At 33.8% G+C, this 21,199-nt stretch overlaps 1 protein-coding gene across 1 annotated transcript in view; it reads right to left on the bottom strand.

Annotated features, from left to right (window-relative positions):
• Window positions 1-267: 267 nt before the first annotated feature.
• Window positions 268-21,199, bottom strand: part of SRD5A1 (steroid 5 alpha-reductase 1) — a 43,276-nt gene continuing 22,344 nt past the window's right edge. Inside the window, exons 3-5 of the mRNA XM_044681883.1 lie at window positions 19,506-19,607; window positions 8,051-8,201; window positions 268-729 (exon numbers count right to left, since the gene is read on the bottom strand). Of these exons, the coding sequence (XP_044537818.1) occupies window positions 663-729; window positions 8,051-8,201; window positions 19,506-19,607 (320 nt within the window). The 3' untranslated portion in view covers window positions 268-662. The remainder of the gene's footprint in view (window positions 730-8,050; window positions 8,202-19,505; window positions 19,608-21,199) is intronic.

The following is a 21,199-nucleotide window of genomic DNA, read 5'->3' as shown; positions in this document are numbered from 1 at the left end:
TGCCTTAATGCTACAGCTGTTAGGGAAATATCTGCATCTACTTTTTTTTTTTTTTTTTTTAAAACAACCTGCTTTTTTATTTTGGGTGCCTTAAAAGTTTTTTTTCCCAAGTAAAAGTCTCCTTACAGACTACTAGTAAGTTTAGCAATTATAGGCCTCATTTTTAAACACCACTTTTTGGTTGCAAATAGAAAAAAAAAAACAGAGGAAGGAAAAATGTTTTATTTGGAAGCATTTGCTGTATATGACAACCAAGTCACAGGCATAGTCAGTAGATAAATCAGAATTTATTGAGTGCCAGTAGCTGTGCTAAGCACTGGGAATACAAGGAAGGCAAAAAATCAGTGCCTCTTTCCAAGAAGCTCATAAAGTGGCAAAATCAACCTTTGCAAAACCAGTGCCCTAAGAAATAATTAAAATTCAGAGAACCTGAGATTGGATTCTTTGCATTCAGTATTAGGAATATGCTGCTATTTTGTCTTGTCAATTATTAGAACTTTTGGAAGTTTATTCTGGAAAACTTAGAAGATTCTCTGAAATGTTATTAAGGAAAAATAATGATAGTTATATGCATATATAAATATAATATATATATATTCCCTGGAGAAAATTATTCGAACCCTTTATGGTGAAGGTAGAAGAAAATCTCACTGATGATGTGCTTAATACAAAAACGGAATTATAATTTTCCTCAACTTTGGATAGTCTTCAAATTTCTCCAGGTACCACCTTAAAAAAAGAAAAAAGTCATTAATTTTTGATATGTTCTTATAACCAATCAAGTGATTTGATTCTATATTAAATTTTCAACAAATGATTTTTTCTTTTCTTTCTTCATTGTCTAAATGCAGAAGCTGAAAAATGAAGAAAGAAAAGATATCACTATATGCATTATGACTTTCATTAACTCTTCTTACCAAAAGATTGCTGCAAATCTTTTTGCTGCAAAAAAGGCTGCAAAATTTCATAAGGAGATCAACATCCTTTCTTTGGATCATACAATCTTTACATATATCTTTATCAAATTACAAGAGTGTTCTTTCTTTAATTCTCTACTTTGTTTCACCAATAATAGGTGACTCAATCTATGATTTTACTGGTATGAAAAACTCCTCCATGAGAAAATTCCCTCTATCAAGGCAGGCTGGCAACTTCTTTTCAATTTATTGTTCTTAACCTGGGATTTGTGACCTTGTTTTTCATTTTCCAATATTTTGATGACTGTATATCAATATTGCTGCTTTCCTTATTAATATATGTTTAATATTAATATATATAACATAATACATATTCTTATGCATTAATATATATATATATATTTTATTTTACACATTTAAAAACATGATTCTGAGAAGAGGTCCATAGGCATTATAAGGCTATCACAAGGGTCCATGACAAAAAAATAGGTTGAACCCCAGTCTTAGGGAGTTTTCTAGGGCAAAAGTGTCAAACACAATGCTTTAAGGTCACCTGAATATGGCCAGAACCAGATTAAAAATAGGAAATACTTAACAAAATAAGTGAAAATACAATAAAACAGAGATAACATTACATTTTAAAAGTAAGTCAACATGTAGCCCACAGAAATCCTTATGTAGGTTTAGTGGCCCCCATTTCTATTTCAGCTTGACATCAGTGGTTACTAAGAAGCAATTTACCTAAGGTCATAATGTCAATATAAAGGAATGTAATTTTTTTCTAAGCAATATATCTAAGTTTCTTATGGTTAGTTATATGTGTGTGTATCTATCTATCTATCTATCTATCTATCTATCTATCTATCTATCTATCTATCTATCTATCTATCTATCTAAAATCAATTTCAGAAAAAGTAGGTAATATTCTGATAATAGATAAGATCACCGAATCAACCATTGAGAACTGGAAGGTACCTCAGAGAACATATACTCCAATCCCCTTATTTTACAAATTAGAAAACCTAAGTGCAGGGAGGTTAAGTGAGGACCTACCCATTGTTCTTCAGGGGTATCAGAGACAGCAACTAATCCCAGGTCCTAGATTTCAGAGTTAGTTCACTTTCAACTAAACTGCAAGTGTCTAAGAACTTTATTCTTAAATCAGTAAGAAAGCTTTGTTTCTAAAAAACTGACCTAGGACATGGCCATCTTAAAAATTATCTCAAGAACAAAAGCAGGTAGATATCTTCATATCTGAAGGGCAGAGTAGCCTCCTGGGGGGATGGACTTAAAAGAAGAGATGATAAGAACAACAGGGAAGGGAAGCAGAAAGGATCAGAGTTGAACTGTTAGACATATATTAGAGCAAATGGATAGCAGATAGTAGTAGACCTTGGGGAATAGGAGGAAAAAAAAAAAAAGAGGAGCTAGCTTATGATCCATCTTGGACAGAATATCCCAAATCTAGAAGAGCAGGAGACTTCAACATTTGTCTACCCTTGGGGCATCAGTAATTTTGGAGCTGAAGTAGAAAAAATGAACAAGGCTGTTATACCACATATGTCAACACTGCCTTCTTGATAACTAACCTGCAGATAATTGTAAATAAGATTATGCCTAAAATATACCAGGTAACTTTCCAATTTTAGCAACAGTTTTTGTTGAATCAATGAATTCTTACTCTAATAAACTATTGTGTTCATTTGCCTTGTACCAAATCTATCTCACTGATTAATCTCTCTAATTTCTAAGCAGTACTAAATACTTTTGATTACTTCTTAATATAGTTGTGGATTCAGTATGCTAGTCATTCCCCTTCCTTCCTTCCTACTTTTTGTCATCATTACTTTTGAGATTTTTGACCTTTTGTTCCTCCAGATCAATTTTATTATTTTTTCTAGCTCTATAAATAAGCTTTGGTAGTTTGGCCTAGCATGAAATAATTTAATTAATTAATTAAAATAAATATTTGACTAAATAATTAAAGTAGTGTTGGTATTTTTATTACATTACTGTAGCCCATATATGAGTAATATTTTTTCAGCTATGTAGGTCTATATTTCTATAAAGAATGTTTTATAGTTGTACTCATATACTTCCTGTTTGTGTCTGGATAGACTACCTATTATTTTATATATTCTGTAGTTATTTTGAATGAAATCCTTCTTTTAAAAAAATTAAATTAAATTAAATTAGATTAAACTTTTATATATTTTTTACCAATTACATGTTATAACAAACAGATTTTCACACATATTTTTCTATGCTATATGACTGATCTTATTGCCCTTCCTCTCTTCCCTTCCCCCTCCCCAGTGCTGGCAGGCAATTCAATCTGGGGTTATACATGCATTATCATGCAAATATATTTCCATAGTTTGTTTTTGTGAGTAATCTTATAAAACCAAAACCCAATAACATAAACCCAAATAAACAACTGAAAAATTGTATGTTTTCACCTGCATTCTGATTCTAACAGTTCTTTCTCTGCAGGTGGATAGTATTCTTTGTCATAAGTCCCTCAGAATTGTCCTAGAACTTTGTATTGCTAAGAGTAGCTAAGTCTATCACAGTTGATCATTGCACAATATTGTATTACTGTTTATAATGTTCTCCTGGTTCTGCTTATTTCACTCTGTTTCAGTCCTTGAAGGTCTTTCTTGTTCTTTCTGAAATCATTCTGTTCACTTGGATGACATTTTTCTTTCTATATTTTACTGCTGGGTTATTTGGTAATATACTGAAATACTGATGATTTGTATGGATTTATCTTACAACTTTGCTGAACCTATTATTTATTTCCATTTTTTCTTGAAGTTTTATGTTTTTCTACATAAATCTTCATATTGACTGCAGAAAGTGACTTTTTCCCACTTTGTCTATTCTTATCACCCTCAATTTCTCTGGTTTTATCACTATGCCTAATATTTTTAGCACCATGTTAAAAAGTAGTGGTTAACATAGGTATCTTTGCTATATCCTTGAATTTATTGAAAAGACTTCTAACTGCTACATTTCACTTGTCCATCTGCTCTTGATTTTAGAAGGATTCTACTTACTATAGAAAGAAAAGGCCCACTTATTGCTATGTTTTGTAGAATTTTAAACAAAACTATCAAAAGCTTTTTTAGCATCTATTGATATAGTCGCATGGATTTTATTTTTGTTATTAATATGATCTATTATGTTTAGTTTTTCTTTTTTTATTAATTCAACCCTTCATTCCTAGTATAAATCCATTTTTGATTATATTGTATTATTCTGATTATAGTGTATAATTTATTCTGATTATATTGTATAAATATATTGTATAATATAATATATTCTGATTATATTGTATAATTTATGTTTTATTATATTAATGTAGAGGCAGTTAAGGTGGTGTAGTGGCCTTACTCTTTACCAAGAGAAAACCTTCTTCTACCTGTTCAAGTGACCCTATTCCATCCCATCTCTTCCAAACAACTGTTCCCTTTATTATCTCTCATTATCTACTGACTCATTTCCTAATGCTTACAATGTACATGTTCCCTCATACTGAAAAAACTTTCACATGATCCTTCTAGCCCTACAAACTACTGTCCCATAAAGCCTCTGCACTGTCACTAAATTTCTTGAAAAGGTCATCAACAGTAGGTGCCTCCATTTTCTCTCCTCTCACTCTCCTTGACACTTTATAATCTGTCTTCCCACTGAAATTGTTTTCTCCAAAATTATCAGTGATCTCTTTGAAGTGGCAAAATCCAATCGCCTTTTTTCAATATTCATTCTCCTTGACCTCTCTGAAGCCTTCGACACTGTTGATCACCCTCTCCTCCTTGATACTCTCTTCTCTCTACCTTTTCCAGAAACTATTCTCTCTTTCTTCCTTTAATTATCTAAATATTCTTTGTCAGTATCATTTACTGGATTCAAGACTCCCTCAGGGTTCTTATCCTAGGTACTCTTTTTCTTCTCCCTCTTATACCTGTTTCATTTGTTGATCTCATCAGCTCTCATGGATTTAATTACTATCTCCAAGCTAATGATTCTCAAATCTATCTATGCTACTCTAACCTCTCTAATAACCTTTTATTTCTTCTTCTTCTTATTAATGTCTTTTATTTCCAACTGCCTTTCAGGCACCTCAAACTGGATGTCCAGTAGACATCTTAAACTCAACATATACTAAACTGAATGCATTATCTTTGTTTAAATTCCCCTCCCCTCCTAAACTGCCTATTTAAAATAAAGGGTAATACCATTCTTCCAGTTCCTCAGGCTTGCAACCTAGGTGTCATCCTTGACTTTTCATTCTCACTATCTCTCACCAACCCTCCCCCCCCCCCAATCCAATCTGTTGTGAAGGGCTATCAATTTCACCTCTATAATATCTCTCATACTCCCTTCCCATCTCTGACACTGCCACTATTCTAGTGCAGGTACTCATAGCCTCAAACCTGTATTACTACAACAGCTTGATGGTGGGTCTGACTGCCTCAAGTCTCTTCCCATTCTAATTCATCTTCCATCTAGCCACTCACAAGTGATTTTCCTAAAAATAGGTCCAACTATATCACTCTCCTACATTCTGCAACAATTCAATAATATCTAGTGGTACACAACTGCCTCCAGGATCAAATACAAAATGCTCTCTGTTTAATATTCAAAACATTCCATAAATTAGTCTCCTCCTCCCTTTTCAATCTTCTTACACCATACTCTTTGATACAGTGACACTGGCCTTCTGGTTGTTCTATGAATAAGACACTCCATTTCTTGGCTTCATGTATTTTCTCTGACTGGCCTCCATTCCTAGAATATTTTCTCCCTCTTCATCTCCACCTCCTAGCTTCCCTGGATTTCTTTAAGTCCCAACTAAAATCCCATCACTGCTAAAAGTTTTCCCCAATCCTCTGAGTTCTGACTTGTCTGTTAATCATTTCCCATTTCATCCTTTATAGCAGGGGTCGGCAACCTTTTTGGCTGTGAGAGCCATAAATGCCACATTTTTTTAAATGTATGAGAGCTGTACAGTGCTCACATTGCGCACTCCTATAACAGCACCTGAAAAAAAATTGACTTTATGGCTTCTGCAGAAAGAGCCATATCTGGCCCTCAAAAGAGCCAGATATGGCTTGAGAGCCATACGTTGCCGACCCCTGCTTTATAGCATTCTTTTGTAAATATTGTCTGCTTGTTGTCTCCCCATTAGTTGGTGAGCTCTTTGAAGGCAAAGACAATCTTTTGCAATTTTTTTTTTTGTATCCCTTGTGCTTAGCGTAGTGCATGGCATATAATAAGTGTCTAATAAATGTATCTTGACCATGTGGTCCCAGAAATGTCAGTGGATAGAGGCAGTTGTAGACAGATTTAAGAATTCCTGGCTAACATAATATGAAGAGTACTCTGGCTATTCATCTGTTATAGTCCATTCAGCAAATTTTTATAAATCATAGTACCATATATAAAACATACAATATACAAAATTTGTGATGAGGAAGTTGGTTGCTCAGCTATAATACATGGAAATGAGATAATAGTAGGCACTTAATAAATGTCTCTTCCCTTCTACCTCTTCTCCCATAATATATTGTTGGAGTCTATTTGCTAATATTTTATTTAATATTTCTGTTTATACTCAGTAGAGATACTGATTTATAATCTTCTTTCCTAGTATATTTATCAAGACCATATTTGGATCATAGGAAGAATTTGAAAAGGTTTCTTCCTAATTTTGCAAAGTTTACATAATATCGGAATTCATTGTTCTTTGATTATTTGATAGAATTCACTCATAAAACAATCTGGTCCTGAAGTTTTTTTCTATGGGAGTTCATTCATAGCTTGTTTAATTTCCTTTTCTGATGGTGGGCTATTTAAATAATTATTTTTCCTGCTGGTAAGCTGGCATATTATATTTTTGTTATGATGCATTGATTTCACCTAAGTTATCAGTTCTATAGGCATATGATTAGGTAAAATAGTTTCTGGTAGTCATTTTTATTTCACCAACTTTTGTGAATCCTCCCTTTTCATTTCTTAAATGTACAGTTTGCTCTTTTAGCTCTTTTAAAGTCAAATTAACTGTTTATTATATTAGTTCTTCAAATCTTTAATTTAATCAAGGATTTTCATTTGTTGTTTTTCTAGTTTTTGTAGCTGCATGTCCAATTAGTTGATCTTTCTTTTGTTGATGAAAATATTTAGAGATATTTATTTGTTAAATAAAAGGATTATTTTAGTTACACTGAATACGTTTTGCTATGTTTTCCATTGGTGTAATTTTCTTTGATGAAACTTTCTGTTGTTTTTATGTTTTATCCATTCACTCATCAATTCTTTAGGATAGAATTATTTTGTCTCTAATTCTTTAAATTATTTCTATAAAGACCCTTTAACCTTTAATATAATTTTTATTTTATTGTGCTCACTTAAGGATAAGTATTTAGTATTTGTGTTTCTGCATTCATTTGTGAGGTTTCTGGACCTCAGTACACAGTCAGTTTTTGTAAAGGTGACATACACAGCTGAGAGAAATGAAAATACCTTGTTATTTCCACTCAGTAAACATCAAAGGTCTCTTATCTCTAATTTGTTTTGAAGTTCTATTCAGCTCCTTCTTGTTTATCTTTTTGTTACATTTGTCTATGTATGAAAGGGATGTAAAGAGGTCTCCTATTATAGATGTGCTGTCTATTACTCCCTTAATTAACTTTCCTTTAAATATTTAGACGCTATATTGTTTGGCGCATATATGTTAAGTACTGACATTGATGTATAACCTAAGGTGCCTATAAGCACAATATAGTTTCTCTGCTTATTTCTTCATATCAAGTTTATTTTTTACTGTAGCCTTACCTGAAATCATGACTACTATGCCTGCTTTTGAAATTAAGATAAAAAAAAAAAAGGATAAAGAATTATGAAGGGGGCAGGTAGTTGGCACAACGGATACAATATCAAACCTGGAGTCAAGAGAACCTGGGTTCAAATCTAGCCTCAGATATTTCCTGGCTGTGTGACCCTGAGCACTTAAACCCAATTGCCTAGCCCTTGTTCCTCTTCTGTCTTAGACCTTATACAAAGACAGAAAGTAAGAGTTAAAAAAAAAAAAAAAGCATTATTAAGGTTTAAAAGAAAAAAAACCTTACCTGTGATGGTGTTTTGCTCTAGCACTTAAATTAAAGGTTGTAAATAGTGCAAATGCAGTGCCTTCCAATGACCAGCATGCAAGAGCATATCCACACCATTCTATTATCTCTCCAGAGAAATTGGCTGCAGTAACATATTCAAACAAGCCTCCTAAAGTAAAGGAAAGCAAAATAACAAATACATTTTAAAAAAAGAACTGTAAACCATTAACAGCAATATGAAAGAATGCTCTTTATCTCTAAAAAGAGAAAAAGATCAAAATCATCTCACACCTCCAAAATTGTCAAAAAGGACAAAAATTCAGAATAATCAGTGTTGGAGAGATTGTGGAAAGACAGGGACACTAATGAATCATTGGTGTGGCCATGGGCTGTTGTAACTATTCTGGAAAGCAATTTGTAATAATTATGACTAATAAGTATCTAATAGTAATAAGTAACAAAAATGTCCATAACCTTTGACCCAGAGATTCTGTTAGATATAACCCTCCCCCGCAAAAGGTAACTGATAAGAAAAAAAGGTTTGATACACATAAAAATATTTATAGCAACATATTTTTTGTGGTAGTAAATAATTGAAAATAAAGTAGATGACTATTAATTAGAGAAAACCAAACAAATGATAATATACAACTGCAATGGCATTTTACTGGACTACAGGAAACATGAAGACTTAACATGAATTAATGCAAAATGAAGTAATCAGAGCCAAGAAAACAACACATACAAAGACTGTAACAGTTTGAAATGGAAATAACCACAAAGGAAGAAAAATCTGTCACGTTAAAAAACGTTTAGCAATACAAGTCAAAAATATTCCAATAAGTCTACAAAGAAACCCTAATTTTTTAACCTCTCCCCCAATCTCAAAACCCCTCATGTTTCTAAACAACTCAATCACTTAAATGGAAAAAAAAAAAGCTGTGTAGTTTTCTCTTAAACATGGGAAATTATTCTTTGTCATTTTCTCCTAAAGCTCACTGCCCAATTGTTGAGTCTCATAAAATTCAATAAGTAACTCCCATTTGTGGGGCATTTTTTATGTTATCTCACACAATTTCCAATTTAGGCAGCATGGAAGAAAACTGCCTCATCAGCACAGGGCAGTCAAAAGAACAATGGATTTCCAATTTCTTCCCTTTATATGTTATCTAATGTAAAGGGGACACTAGGAAAAAGGTCACCTAATGATAGTTCATTGAAGTGTAGAGTAGGAGTGGCTGGGAATTCTTGGCAGAGAAGTTCTGAGGCTGACATTGTTGAACTGACAAGAATAAGAATGATGAATATGCTCTTTTCTTGGGAAATATTTCTAGTAGATGGCAGGGAGTCTTTTGATAGTTGTCAAAGATGACAATACTTTTTGTGGAAACAAAATAACAAACAAAAAATCTCCCTGGAAACAAAGTAAATGTCTATTAACTAGGTAATAGCTGAATAAACTAGTATTTCAAAGGGAATAGTACTTTTAAAACATGATGAAAATAAAATAATCACAGAAATATGGTGAAGACCCCAAATTAGTGCAGAATGAAAAAATATCCAAAATAACTATGATAATAGTTGGAAATAATTACAATAAAAAACCCTAAACACCATTTAATTATAATGACCAATATAGAGACAATCCACCTCCCTTCTTCTCTGTAGATATGTTGGTCCAGGATGTGGAATATTACAAATATTGTCAGATAATGTTAGTCAGATATTGGGTTACTTTTGTTTAATATTTTTCTTTATTAATATTTGCTACAAAGGATAGAAAGCAGAAGAGTGGAGAAGGGAAGAAGCTATTTGGAAATGAATACATCATAAAAATATCCCCAAAGAAAATGAAAAAAAAAAAAAGAAAAATGAAAAATAGAATGTATGCTCCTTAAGGCATTCTTTTCATTGTAAAACCCAAATGAATAGGAAAATTCCTAGCAAAGAGTGCTAATAAATGCTTGCTGGTTAACTAGCTGACCAAATACAATATTATACATGACACCAAAAAGCTACTGAACTTAGAGTCTTGGTCTAAAAAAAAAAAAAAAAAAAGATACAATAAACTTTCCTCCTCATGGTAGAGTTCAAGATGTGGTATACACTGTCAGATTTAATTATTGTGTTAAATAGTTTTTCTTAAGTTTTTACAAAATGTTCTGAGAAAGTGTTCTAATTAAAGATATAAGAAAATAATTATGACATAAAAATAGAAGATAGAAGGTAGAGTCAAGATGGCAGAGAAGAGGCAGCGACCCAGAAAATATTCCCAAAATTTCACTTCAAAAATTTTTTAAATGAGTTAAATGGAATTCTGGAATGGTAGAGTCAACAAAAGGTGGGATGAAATATTTTTCCAATTCAAGACAACTTAGAAAGTTGAGAGGAGAGGTCTTTGACAAGGAGGAGGAAGCCAGCCTGAAATACATGTAATGCCCATAGGAGCTGTGGGCTCTGGAGGCTTTCTAAACAGCAGCAACAGCTTTAGCAATTCTAAGCTCAGACATTCCTGAGTAGAGAGGACTATAAATGTCTTCAGCAACAGAGGGGCAAGCACCATTTGAATGGTGATAAGATTAGAACAAAATCTAAAAGAAAAATGCAAATTGGATATGGGGCCCAACAAGAATTCCTAGAATAGTTAAAGAGGTAAGAATGATAACAGAAAAAAAGAAAAAAGAAATGACAGTGATACATGAAAATTATGAAAAGAGAAATAACAGCTTGGTGAAAGAGACACAAAACAATACTAAGGTAGAATGGTCAAAAAAGTGGCACAAAAATTCACTGAAGATAAGAACTTCTAAAAAAATAAAATTGGTTAAATGGAAAAAGATGTACAAAAGCTCACTAGAGAAAATAATTTCTTAAAAATTAGAACTGTGGAGAAGATGGTAGAATAGTACAGAAGATTACCTGACTCTCCAAATTCTCCCATAATTTAAAATTATACCTCAGACTGAATGTTAATAGCAATAGAACTATTTAAGAGTTGAAGTAAAATAATCATCCAACCTAGAATGGAAGGATGCTAAGAAGGCTAATGTAGAAAAATAGATAAATAATGGTAATGGAGACACCAGGGATGTTATAATAAAACTAAGTGATTGTGGGTACACACACTGGGATTTAGGAGAGACTGGACCAGGATGGAAAGACCAGAGTTTACTGGATTCACACAAGAATGGCAGTTGGTCTTAACTGTCACACAGTTTCCCCTATGCCAGAGTCCAGAAACAAGCAAGCAAAGTAAAAGGGATTAACTGGTTTTAATTATGTACAACTAAAAGGTGGGATAGGAATTTCTACTCTAAAACCTTAAAACCTAATGACAAAACCCACAGGAAAAGGGGAGGATTTTCCTACTCTAATCTAAAGATCTATGCAGCCAGGGCAGTAATGGAGTCTCTGGGTGCCTGCCTCGGACCTGGACCTGCCAGGTTTGAGCAGCACAGCTAAGAGCTGATGTGGCTTTGGGGTTCTCACTGTAATCCACCGATGATCTCTGGATGCCAAGAGCCAAGGTGGTCTCAGGTACCAAGTTGAGAGGGTGTGCTTGAGACACTGTCCACCAGATCCCAAACTTCTCCTCTTCCCTTGGTACTGCACTGTAGATCTTGTCCTCTTTGCTAGATGCCACCACCACACAGGATTCCAGGGAAATCAGGATGCAGGCTGTCCTTTACTCTGAGATCTCCCAGGGCTAACCACAGTTTGTGCTAACCCCTAATGGAGTCCCTCTCAGAGCACAAGTCACTTCTTCCTGCTCCTACATTCCATCCTGGAATTCCCAGCTCCAGCTCCTTCCTGCTAGATACACCTTAATTCTTAATTACTAACTAATCTAATCTTCCTCACAACAGTTCCCCCTTTGCACAAAGCCAAAATTAACAAAATTTTGGTATTTGTGCACTACAAACTAAACTAAAATTCTAACCCAAAATAACAAACAACCTACACTAACTCTATTCTATCTAACACTATCCTACTCTAACCTACACTAGGGATTTCAACAAGGAAAGGTAAAAGGATAAATACATTGAACATTTTACAGAGTTCAAAGCATAAAGCAACAAGTAACAATGCAAAATTTCCAACAAAATCAACAGCAAATATGAAATATCAACACAAAAGTAAAAAAAACATCAAACATAACTCCTATGCTAATACAGAAATATCCTACCAACTAAGAAATGCAAACCATTTTGGTAAAACATTTTAACACAACATTGCATAAGTCTTTACATCCAAATTACAACAAAACATTAAACTCCCTTATGCAAATTACATTTGAATGTTTGCAACTCAATTATATCAAAGTATTCACAGAATTTACATCTATACACACATATACACATGATACACACAACATACATAATACATACATGTATGATATGTATACATGTACGTACACATAATATACACATCAAATATACATGTGTACACCCTTTACATATATACAATACTTACACTATACTACAATTTACAATATACACATACTATTTACACAACTATTTACAGTATTTGTGATATATGATCTGTAGTATGTTATATGTTCTTCATGTAATGCAATTTTGTTATGTTTGTTGTATTTGCACTGTAATGTACCTTATCGTATCCTCTAACCTAATCTAATACTATATCGATTTCACTAAACTATTCTAAACTATCCCTGTGATATTAGTGTATTAGTCTAGCTATATCTATCTAAAAACTAGCTAATCTTTGCTAGTAACTAACTATTCTTTGTTAGAACTTACTTATCCTATAGCTAATTCTAATTTTGTTAGTATTTATACACTATCTCATTCCATAAGGAACACAATGTATCCTAACATGTTTGTGTTGTATGCATCTGATTTGTTATATTGTTTCTTGCTATAGTGGGTTGCAACATGTTACTGATGGATGCATGATACTTACCAAAACTCCAGATCTCCTGCAGATCTCCTTTCTCCTCATGATGTTCCATTCCTCTAGGAAATCTTCTCCTCTCTCCGGTTTTCCTCTTCTCCTTTTCTCCATCGAAGGTCTTGATAGTTTTATGTGCAATGTTGGATGCATATGAGTATGTAGTGAGTTTATATACATTACCCAAAATACTTCCAAACCATTTAATCCAAATTGTCCATGATTAATCCTTTTCTTTAATAAAATCCTTGAAAATGAAGTTTTTATCAGTTCAATTCATAAGTTCATCAGTCTTAATACAAAGTCTATAAATCCTGAATCCTGAATCCTCTTCATCCATGTCCTCTTCCATCCGAACGTCCTCTTCCGATGGAATGGTCCTCTCCTTACTGAACTTTCTGACTGCAGACTCTAATTGACTGAAGATCTCAAATTACACAATCTCTTCCTCTTCCTCTTCTTCCTCTTCCTCCTCCTCCTCCTCTTCCTTCTTCTTCTCCTTCTCCTTCTCCTTCTTCTCTTCTTCACAATCTCTACAGTTTCATTATCTATTCCATGTGCTAATTTAACATGAGAACAGTGATACCACGAATCTCTACCTAAAACTTTCACAGAAGATGGTGAAACTAATGCAATTGTATGAGGACCTACCCAATTTTGTTCTGTTGCCGATATTTTGTCAAAATTTTTCACATAGACCATGTCGCCTGGTTGAAAATTATGAAGAGAATAATCCGATGGACCAGATTGAATTAATACTCCCATATCTTGTAATTCTCTTAGCCTCTGCTGTAAAGCATTTAAATATGAACAATTTGGCAATCATCTCCTAAAAGTGATGCATAAACAGCTTTACAAGTTTTTGCTTGTAGTGGTGCATGTCCAAAGAGCATTTCATACAATGATATATGTAGATCCGCTCTTGGTCTCGTGCGTAGGTAAAACAAAGCTATGGGAAGAATCTCTGGCCATTTAAGATTAGTTTCAGCACAATTTCCCAACCATAGTCTTGAGTTCCCTATCCATACGCTCCACCTGACCTGAACTTTGCAGGTGATAAGGAACATGATATTTAGGTGTTATTCCTAGATTCTCATAGACTCTTCTAAGAATATCTTGAGTGAAATGAGATCCCTTATCTGAATCTGTGGTTAAAGGTGAACCAAATCTAGGCACAATTTCCTTGAGTAACACTCACCACAAAACTAGCTATATTGGTATTTGATGGAAAAGCTTCAGGCCATTTAGTTAGTCTATCGACTGTCACAAGACAATACTTGTATCTTCCAGCTTTAGGCATATAGATGTAATCAATCTGTAAACTCTCAAATGGACAATATGCTAAAGGCCTACCACCCAAACCTTTCTTTCTGAATGCACTTTGAACTTTTGGCAGACTGGACAGCTATTACAGATCTTATTTGCAACAGTATTTATTCCAGGAGCAATCCATTGTCTCCTGATGGAATCCACAACAGCTTGTGTACCAAAATGACCTTTTGTGTGGATGGCTTGACACAAATAGGTATACAAATTTTTTGGTAACAATGGTCTTCCTGTATCAGTAATCCATATCCCGTGTTCTTTCCTAGCTCCAAATTTATTCTTCCATTTCTCAATATCTGATTCTACATAAACTTTGTCTAGGTCATCAGAATCAATAGATGTTAAATTCATCACATAAATTGGAGCATTCTGGGCTGCATACTTTGCAGTGATATCAGCTCTATGATTTCCTTTAGAGACTGAATCTCTACCATGAGTATGACTCCAACAATGAATTACTGCCAGCTGTTTTGGCTTTTGGATTGCTTCCAACAACTCAGTTATTATTGCTGCATGAGCTATTGGTTTTCCCGATGCAGTAATAAAACCTCGTTGTTTCCAGATCGTTCCTGTTGCATGCCAAACAGAAAATGCATATTGAGAGTCCATGTAAATATTCACACATTTACCTTCAGCTGGAAGACACACTTGCTTCAATGCCACCAATTCAGCACCCCGAGCACTAAGATTACTAGGTAATGAGCCATACCACAGTGTCTCAAATTCTGTGACAACTGCAGCACCAGTACATCTGATTCCATTACATAAATATAATGATCCATCTGTGAATAACACCCAGTCTGGATTCTCAAGTGGAGTATCTTTTAAATCCAACCTAGGCATATCCACAAGATCTACTACCTCAACACATTCAGGCAATGGCTCATTGTTCTTAGGTAAATCAGGAAGAAGAATAGCTGGATTAAGTATGCTACATCTCTTCAACTTGATGTTCTCACTACCTAAGAGAATAATTTCATACTCAGCTATTCATTGGTCAGAATATGCTTGAGTATGAAACTTCCTCATTAGTGCTTCTATCTGATGTGAACAATAGACAAAGGACATCCCAAAACTAGATCAGCTGACTTCTGGACTAATACAGCTGATGCTGCTACCCCACTTAGACAGGGTACTGTCCCCACAGCTATTGGATCTAATTGACAGCTATAATATCCAATTGGACAATAACTCTGTCCAAGAGTCTGTGTCAACACACCAGAAGCTATACCCTTTGTTTCACTGACAAACAGTTGAAAAGGTTTCTCATAGTCACGGATTCCTAATGCAGGTGCAGACAGAATGGCTTCTTTCAGCTTATGCAAGGCTAATTGATGTTCAGGCTTTTGTTTCAGAGGTTCTGGTTCTGTATTCCTGGTTAGATCTGTCAAACATTTAGTTATTCCACTATATCCAGGAATCCATTGTCTACAGAAACCAATAGTTCCAAGAATAGCTCTAAGTTGTTTTTTAGTTTTAGGTGCACTTAATTTCTGTATGTCAGCTATTCTCTTTTGTGTAATACTTCTTGAACCCTCTGATAACACGAATCTGAGATATTGCACCCTGGGCAAAACGAATTGTAATTTCGCTTTTGAGATTTTATGTCCTTGTTTATACAATTCAAGAGAGAGAGCTCTGTACAAATATCACCAAATCACAAACAATAAAGCCCTAAGGGTAGCTATATAGGCTATAGCCTCATTTCTAGAACTTTTGACTAACCCCACTATGTGAGAGTTGAGCAGCTGATTAGGAGAAGATTGCAGGGCCCAGGTACATTGACCATGCCCAGTACCAGGCTATGGCTGCAGGCAAGGAGGAGCAAACATATCCAGCTAAGTGAGATTGTGGAGGAATTAAAGTCCCACTAGCTGTGGTCACATGTAGGAGAACAGAGTCCCTGGTTTTGGTTCCAGGGCTTTGGGGTGAGCCTGACACTTGCAGCCATCTGAGGGACTGCACAGAGTAAGAGCTTTTTCAGTGGTAGTGTTGTTGGGGGAACTGGTTGTGACTCAAAAGGGAAAAGGAACATCTAAGGTCACTCATACTAGGAGGATAAGCAAAGGGAGCAACAACCATGCCTGGACCTGGATAATAGAATCTGGAAGAACCAAGAGGTCAAGGGCCCCCAGACAGAGTTCAGAAAATAATTTCATGAAAAACCTGAAACCTGAGATATTATCACCCACATCCTGAATGCAGAGCCAGAACCTAACATAACATAACTTAAGAAACAGGCTATTAAGCAAACAAAAAGTAAATAAAAGAGAAAAAAATCCAATGTAGGTAGTTATTATGGTGATAGAAAAAAATAGGGTTCAAACTCAAAAGACAGTAAAAGTAAAAACCTACTTCTAAAACTTCAGAGAAAAATGTAAAATGGTTGCAAGCCCAAAAAGTTTTTGGAAGAGCTTAAAGTGCTTTAAAAATCAAATAAGAGAGATTGAAGACAAAAATTAAAAAATAAGCATGTATGAGAAAATTATTTTAAAAATGGTTAACTGAGAAGAGATCCAAAAACTCACCAAAGAAAATAACTCGTTAAAAATTAAAATTGGGCAAGAAAAAACTAAAGACTTAAGTCATCAAGAAATATTTTTTAAAAATCAAAAGAATAAAAAAATAGAAGAGAATGCAAAACATCTTATAAAAACATCTGACTAGGAAAACAGATGGAGGAAAGACAACACAAGAATTATTGAAAGTTATGGCAAAAAAAATGGTCTAGACAGTATACTTCAAGAAATTATTAAGGAAGATTGCCTGGAAATTTTAGAATTATTAAGTAAAATAGAAATTGAAAGAATCCATTGATCACCACCTGAAAGAGACTGCAAAATGAAAACTGACAGGAACATAATAAAGTTTTTAAGCTCCTAAATTAAGGAGAAATTATCACAAGCAACTAGAAAGAAACAATTTAGATGCTGTAGAGCTATAGTCAGGAAAACACAAGATGTAGCTGCTGCTATATTAAAAAACTGAAGGGCATGATCCATGACATATTGAAAAGCAAAAAACAAAACAAAAAAAAAAACTGTCTTTACAACCAAGAATAGCCTACCCAGAAAAGAAGAGCATAATCTTCCAAGGGAAAAAAAAAGATACTTAATGAATTAGAGGATTTTCAGGTATTCTTGAAGAAAAGACCAGAACTAAGTAGAAAATCTGACCTATAAGTATCAGGAGAAACATAAGAAAGTAAACATGAAAGATCAGTTGTTGAATGTAAAGTTTACTTCTTTTATCAGAAAACATTATCTCTAACTCTTCAGAATGATATCTTTACTTGAGTAGTTCAAAAGAGCATATATAGGTAGAAGTCTTGTAGTTGAGTTGAATATAATGCAATGATTCTTTAAAAAATGGAATCGGGTAGGGAGATATAAAATGGAACAATTATCTCACATAGAAGCATGAATGGAAGAACTGTTAGAGTGGAAAGGAGGAGGGGGTGGAGGGCTGGTAGTGCTGGAACTTAATTATCATCAGATCTGGACCAAAGGCAAAATAACATCTACATCTAGAAGTATAAAAGTCTTCTTAACTTAAAAAGAGAAATATAAGGGCAAAAGAATGGGATAAGAGAGGAACTTTTAATAACAAAATTTCATATTGTTTTCCAAAATTATAAGAGAGGAACTTTTAGAAGGATGTGCAGATTAAAAGAGGGTAAGAGGAATGGACAAAACAAAAAGGAAGGGATTCTTAGAAGGGTGGGCTGATTTAGAACTAGGGAGGGAGAGGATAAAGGAGGGACTCAGAATGGGTATCAATTGAAGAGGTAGAAGTTATTTTACCTAATTATATGCCAACAAATTGAAGAATTTAAGTGAAATGGAAGAGAACTTACAGAAATATATACTGCTTAGTTTATATTTTTGTAAGTACTCTTCCATTTCACTTTTTTCATTTTCAATGCTAGTGATTTGGTTTTATTCCTTTTTTAAAAAAAGTTTTTTTTATTTATTAATTCAATTCTTTTCTCACATTTGGTTTTATTAATCTCACCTTTAAAAGAGACCAGGTATCATATTTCAAGAAATTATTAAGGGAGAACTACCATGATATCTTAAAACCAGAGGGTAAAACAGAAATTGAAAGAACCCACTGATTATATCCTGAAAGATATCCCAAAATGAAAACTCCCAGAAATTATATAGTGAAATTCCAGAGATCCTATGTCAAGGAGAAAAATACTCCAAGCAGCCAGAAAGAAACCATTTAAATATCATGGGGCCAGAGACAGGATGAAGATTTAGCAATCCAAGGACAGGTGTCTTTGGAAAGGTGCTCATTCCCCTAGGTTCCACTGCCATGTAAGAAAGTTGTGAAATGCTTTGTGAATTACTTCATGTCAGATAACTGAGGAGTAAATAAGAACAGTAGCCTTTATTATAGCCTTATTTTACCTTATTAGAAAAGTAAAAGGCAAAGCTCTTATCTTTGTCTTTTCACCTACATTACAAAGTGAGAGGAAAGCATTGAATAGGTGTAATACAAATGCACAGTGAATAATATTGATAACATTTCACATGTATAAAAGAGCTTTACAACATATTTTTCTCACAACTCCTCGAATCTCTTAGGACAAAGAATGGTCTCCACCTCCAGAGAAAGAACTATTGGGAGTCAGGATGTGGATGAAAGCATATGATTTTTCAATTGTTTATTTGGGTTTATATTTTGGGGTTTTGGTTTTATAAGATTACTCACTTACAAAGATGAACAATAAGGAAATGTGTTTTTTATGATAATACATGTATAACCCTGATCGAATTGCCTGCCAGCACTGAGAGGGGGAAGGGAAGGGAGGGCAGGAGATAAGTTTGATCATATAACTTAGGAAAATGTGTGGAAATTTATAACATGTAATTGGTAAAATAAAAATAGAAATTAAAATATAAAAAACCCACAACTCCTTGATCCTTAAGTTCTTTGATTCCACATAGGTAGTATAGATATTATTCCTCTTTTACTTGGAGCGAAGAGCTTAAAAAAATTCATATATACATTCCATTATAATAACTAGATTAAGGAACATTCAAATCTATAATCCTTTAAAAAAACTAATTTTCCCACATAAAACACTGAACATTAGCTGAATGGTTCAATGGTCTGGTTCATCATGACCTTTTAAGCTCATCAAGTAGCTAATATTATACTCAATTTGGATGCACATCAGGATCTCACATGATTGGTGTGATATTCAAGCAGGATTTTTACTTACCTCTTGGTATTTTGTACCCAGTCTCTCCTGGTTTTCTCAAGTTTCTTAGGATATTGTCAGAATAAACATTTATTAGCATCCCTATTAGCCATATGGCACAACCTAATAGGGAAAAAATAAAAGTAAAGATTAATGGTTACAAATATTAACATAACATTAACACACATTAACATGATTTTTTCTTTTTTAAAATTTATTTATTTAATCATTATTACCACCCCAAAAAAATTTAAACAAATGCAAAAAAAAATTATGTGCTATACCACAAACTTCATATCCACATTGTTTACCCTTTGTTTAAAAATATGTAAATTATATATTTGTGGTAATATAAACATCCTCTGTTTTTGAGTTCCCTTTGGATTTGTTTTACTTTGATACTTCATGTAATCATGGTATATATTATTCTTATTCTCTTTTCTTCTCTTTTCATGTCTTTATATAAACTTTCCTTTATTTTCTATGTACTTCCAAAATTTATCATTTCTACTAACAAAATATATTCCATTATATGCATGTATTGCAGTCTATTAAGCCATTCCTCTTAATCACTGCATTTGTGTTACTTCTAGTTTTTTGTCATTACGAAGTTTCCATAAATATTTTCTTATATACACATACCCACAATAATGCCTTAGGGTCTGATCCTACTAAGAAGCTACTAAGAACAGCTTAACAATTCTTAATATATATTTCCATTTCTTGTTTTCTTAAAAAAAAATTCACGGCAGATCTAGCAATGTGTTATTATGTCTATGTCTCCATGTTCCTATCAGCATTTAACTGGATTATCTTAAGGCCCATTTAGTTCTCAGTTAACAAGCATAACAAGGACTATATTTAGCTAAAATGGTCTGTACGTAGCAGATACAACTTGTTGCCAGGGCTATAATTTTTCCAAAACCAAGTCTTTCCAGTTTTCCACCTTCCAAAGTTCCAGTACTACTGCAGAATTACCTTATAGTACCATGAGTGTTAAAGCAATACTTTTGTATAATACATATGCTCTCCAAAACAATGTTGTCCCATCACAAACTGTGTCTAGATTATGTGTATGCTCAGGCTTAGATCTACTACTAATCTTAGGGGCTCTCCAGTTATCTATCATATTAAACTTACCGAAGGTTCTATTCATTTCCTTAACTCCTTTCTTCTTAATTTTTTTGGGTTAGATTTTTCTAGTTCTGAAAGGGGAAAATTAAAGTCCCTCACTATTATTATTTTGTGATCTATTTCCATCTGTATCTAAGTTAGTTTTTCCTTTAAAAATCCAGATGCTCACTTGGTGCATATAGGTCCAGTATCGATAATACTTTATTATCCACAGAAACACCACGTGCCAACATAGTAGTTACCCTGTTTATTCTTTCCAATTTTATTCATTTTAGCATTACTCTTTCAGAGATCATGACTGCCACCCTTGTCTTCTCTGAATCAGCTGAGGCACAGTACACTTTGCTCCAGCCCTTTACCTTCAATTTATGTGCATCTCTAATTTTCAGTGTGTTTATTGTAAAGCAAATATCCTGTCTTGGATTTTATCTTTTCTGTTATCTATTTTCTTCCCATGGGTCAATTCATCTCATTTACACTCAATGTGATAGTTATTAGCTATGCATTTCCATCTATTCCACTCCTCCTCACTGGTTTCTTTCTTTCCTCCCTCCCTTCCCTCCCTCCCTCCCTCCCTCCCT

The sequence above is a fragment of the Gracilinanus agilis genome, chromosome 1, assembly GCF_016433145.1.
Source record: "Gracilinanus agilis isolate LMUSP501 chromosome 1, AgileGrace, whole genome shotgun sequence".
NCBI classification, from domain to species: domain Eukaryota; kingdom Metazoa; phylum Chordata; class Mammalia; order Didelphimorphia; family Didelphidae; genus Gracilinanus; species Gracilinanus agilis.
The sequence above is the reverse complement of the archived record's forward strand: the minus strand, read 5'-3'. Positions and strand labels throughout refer to the sequence as shown.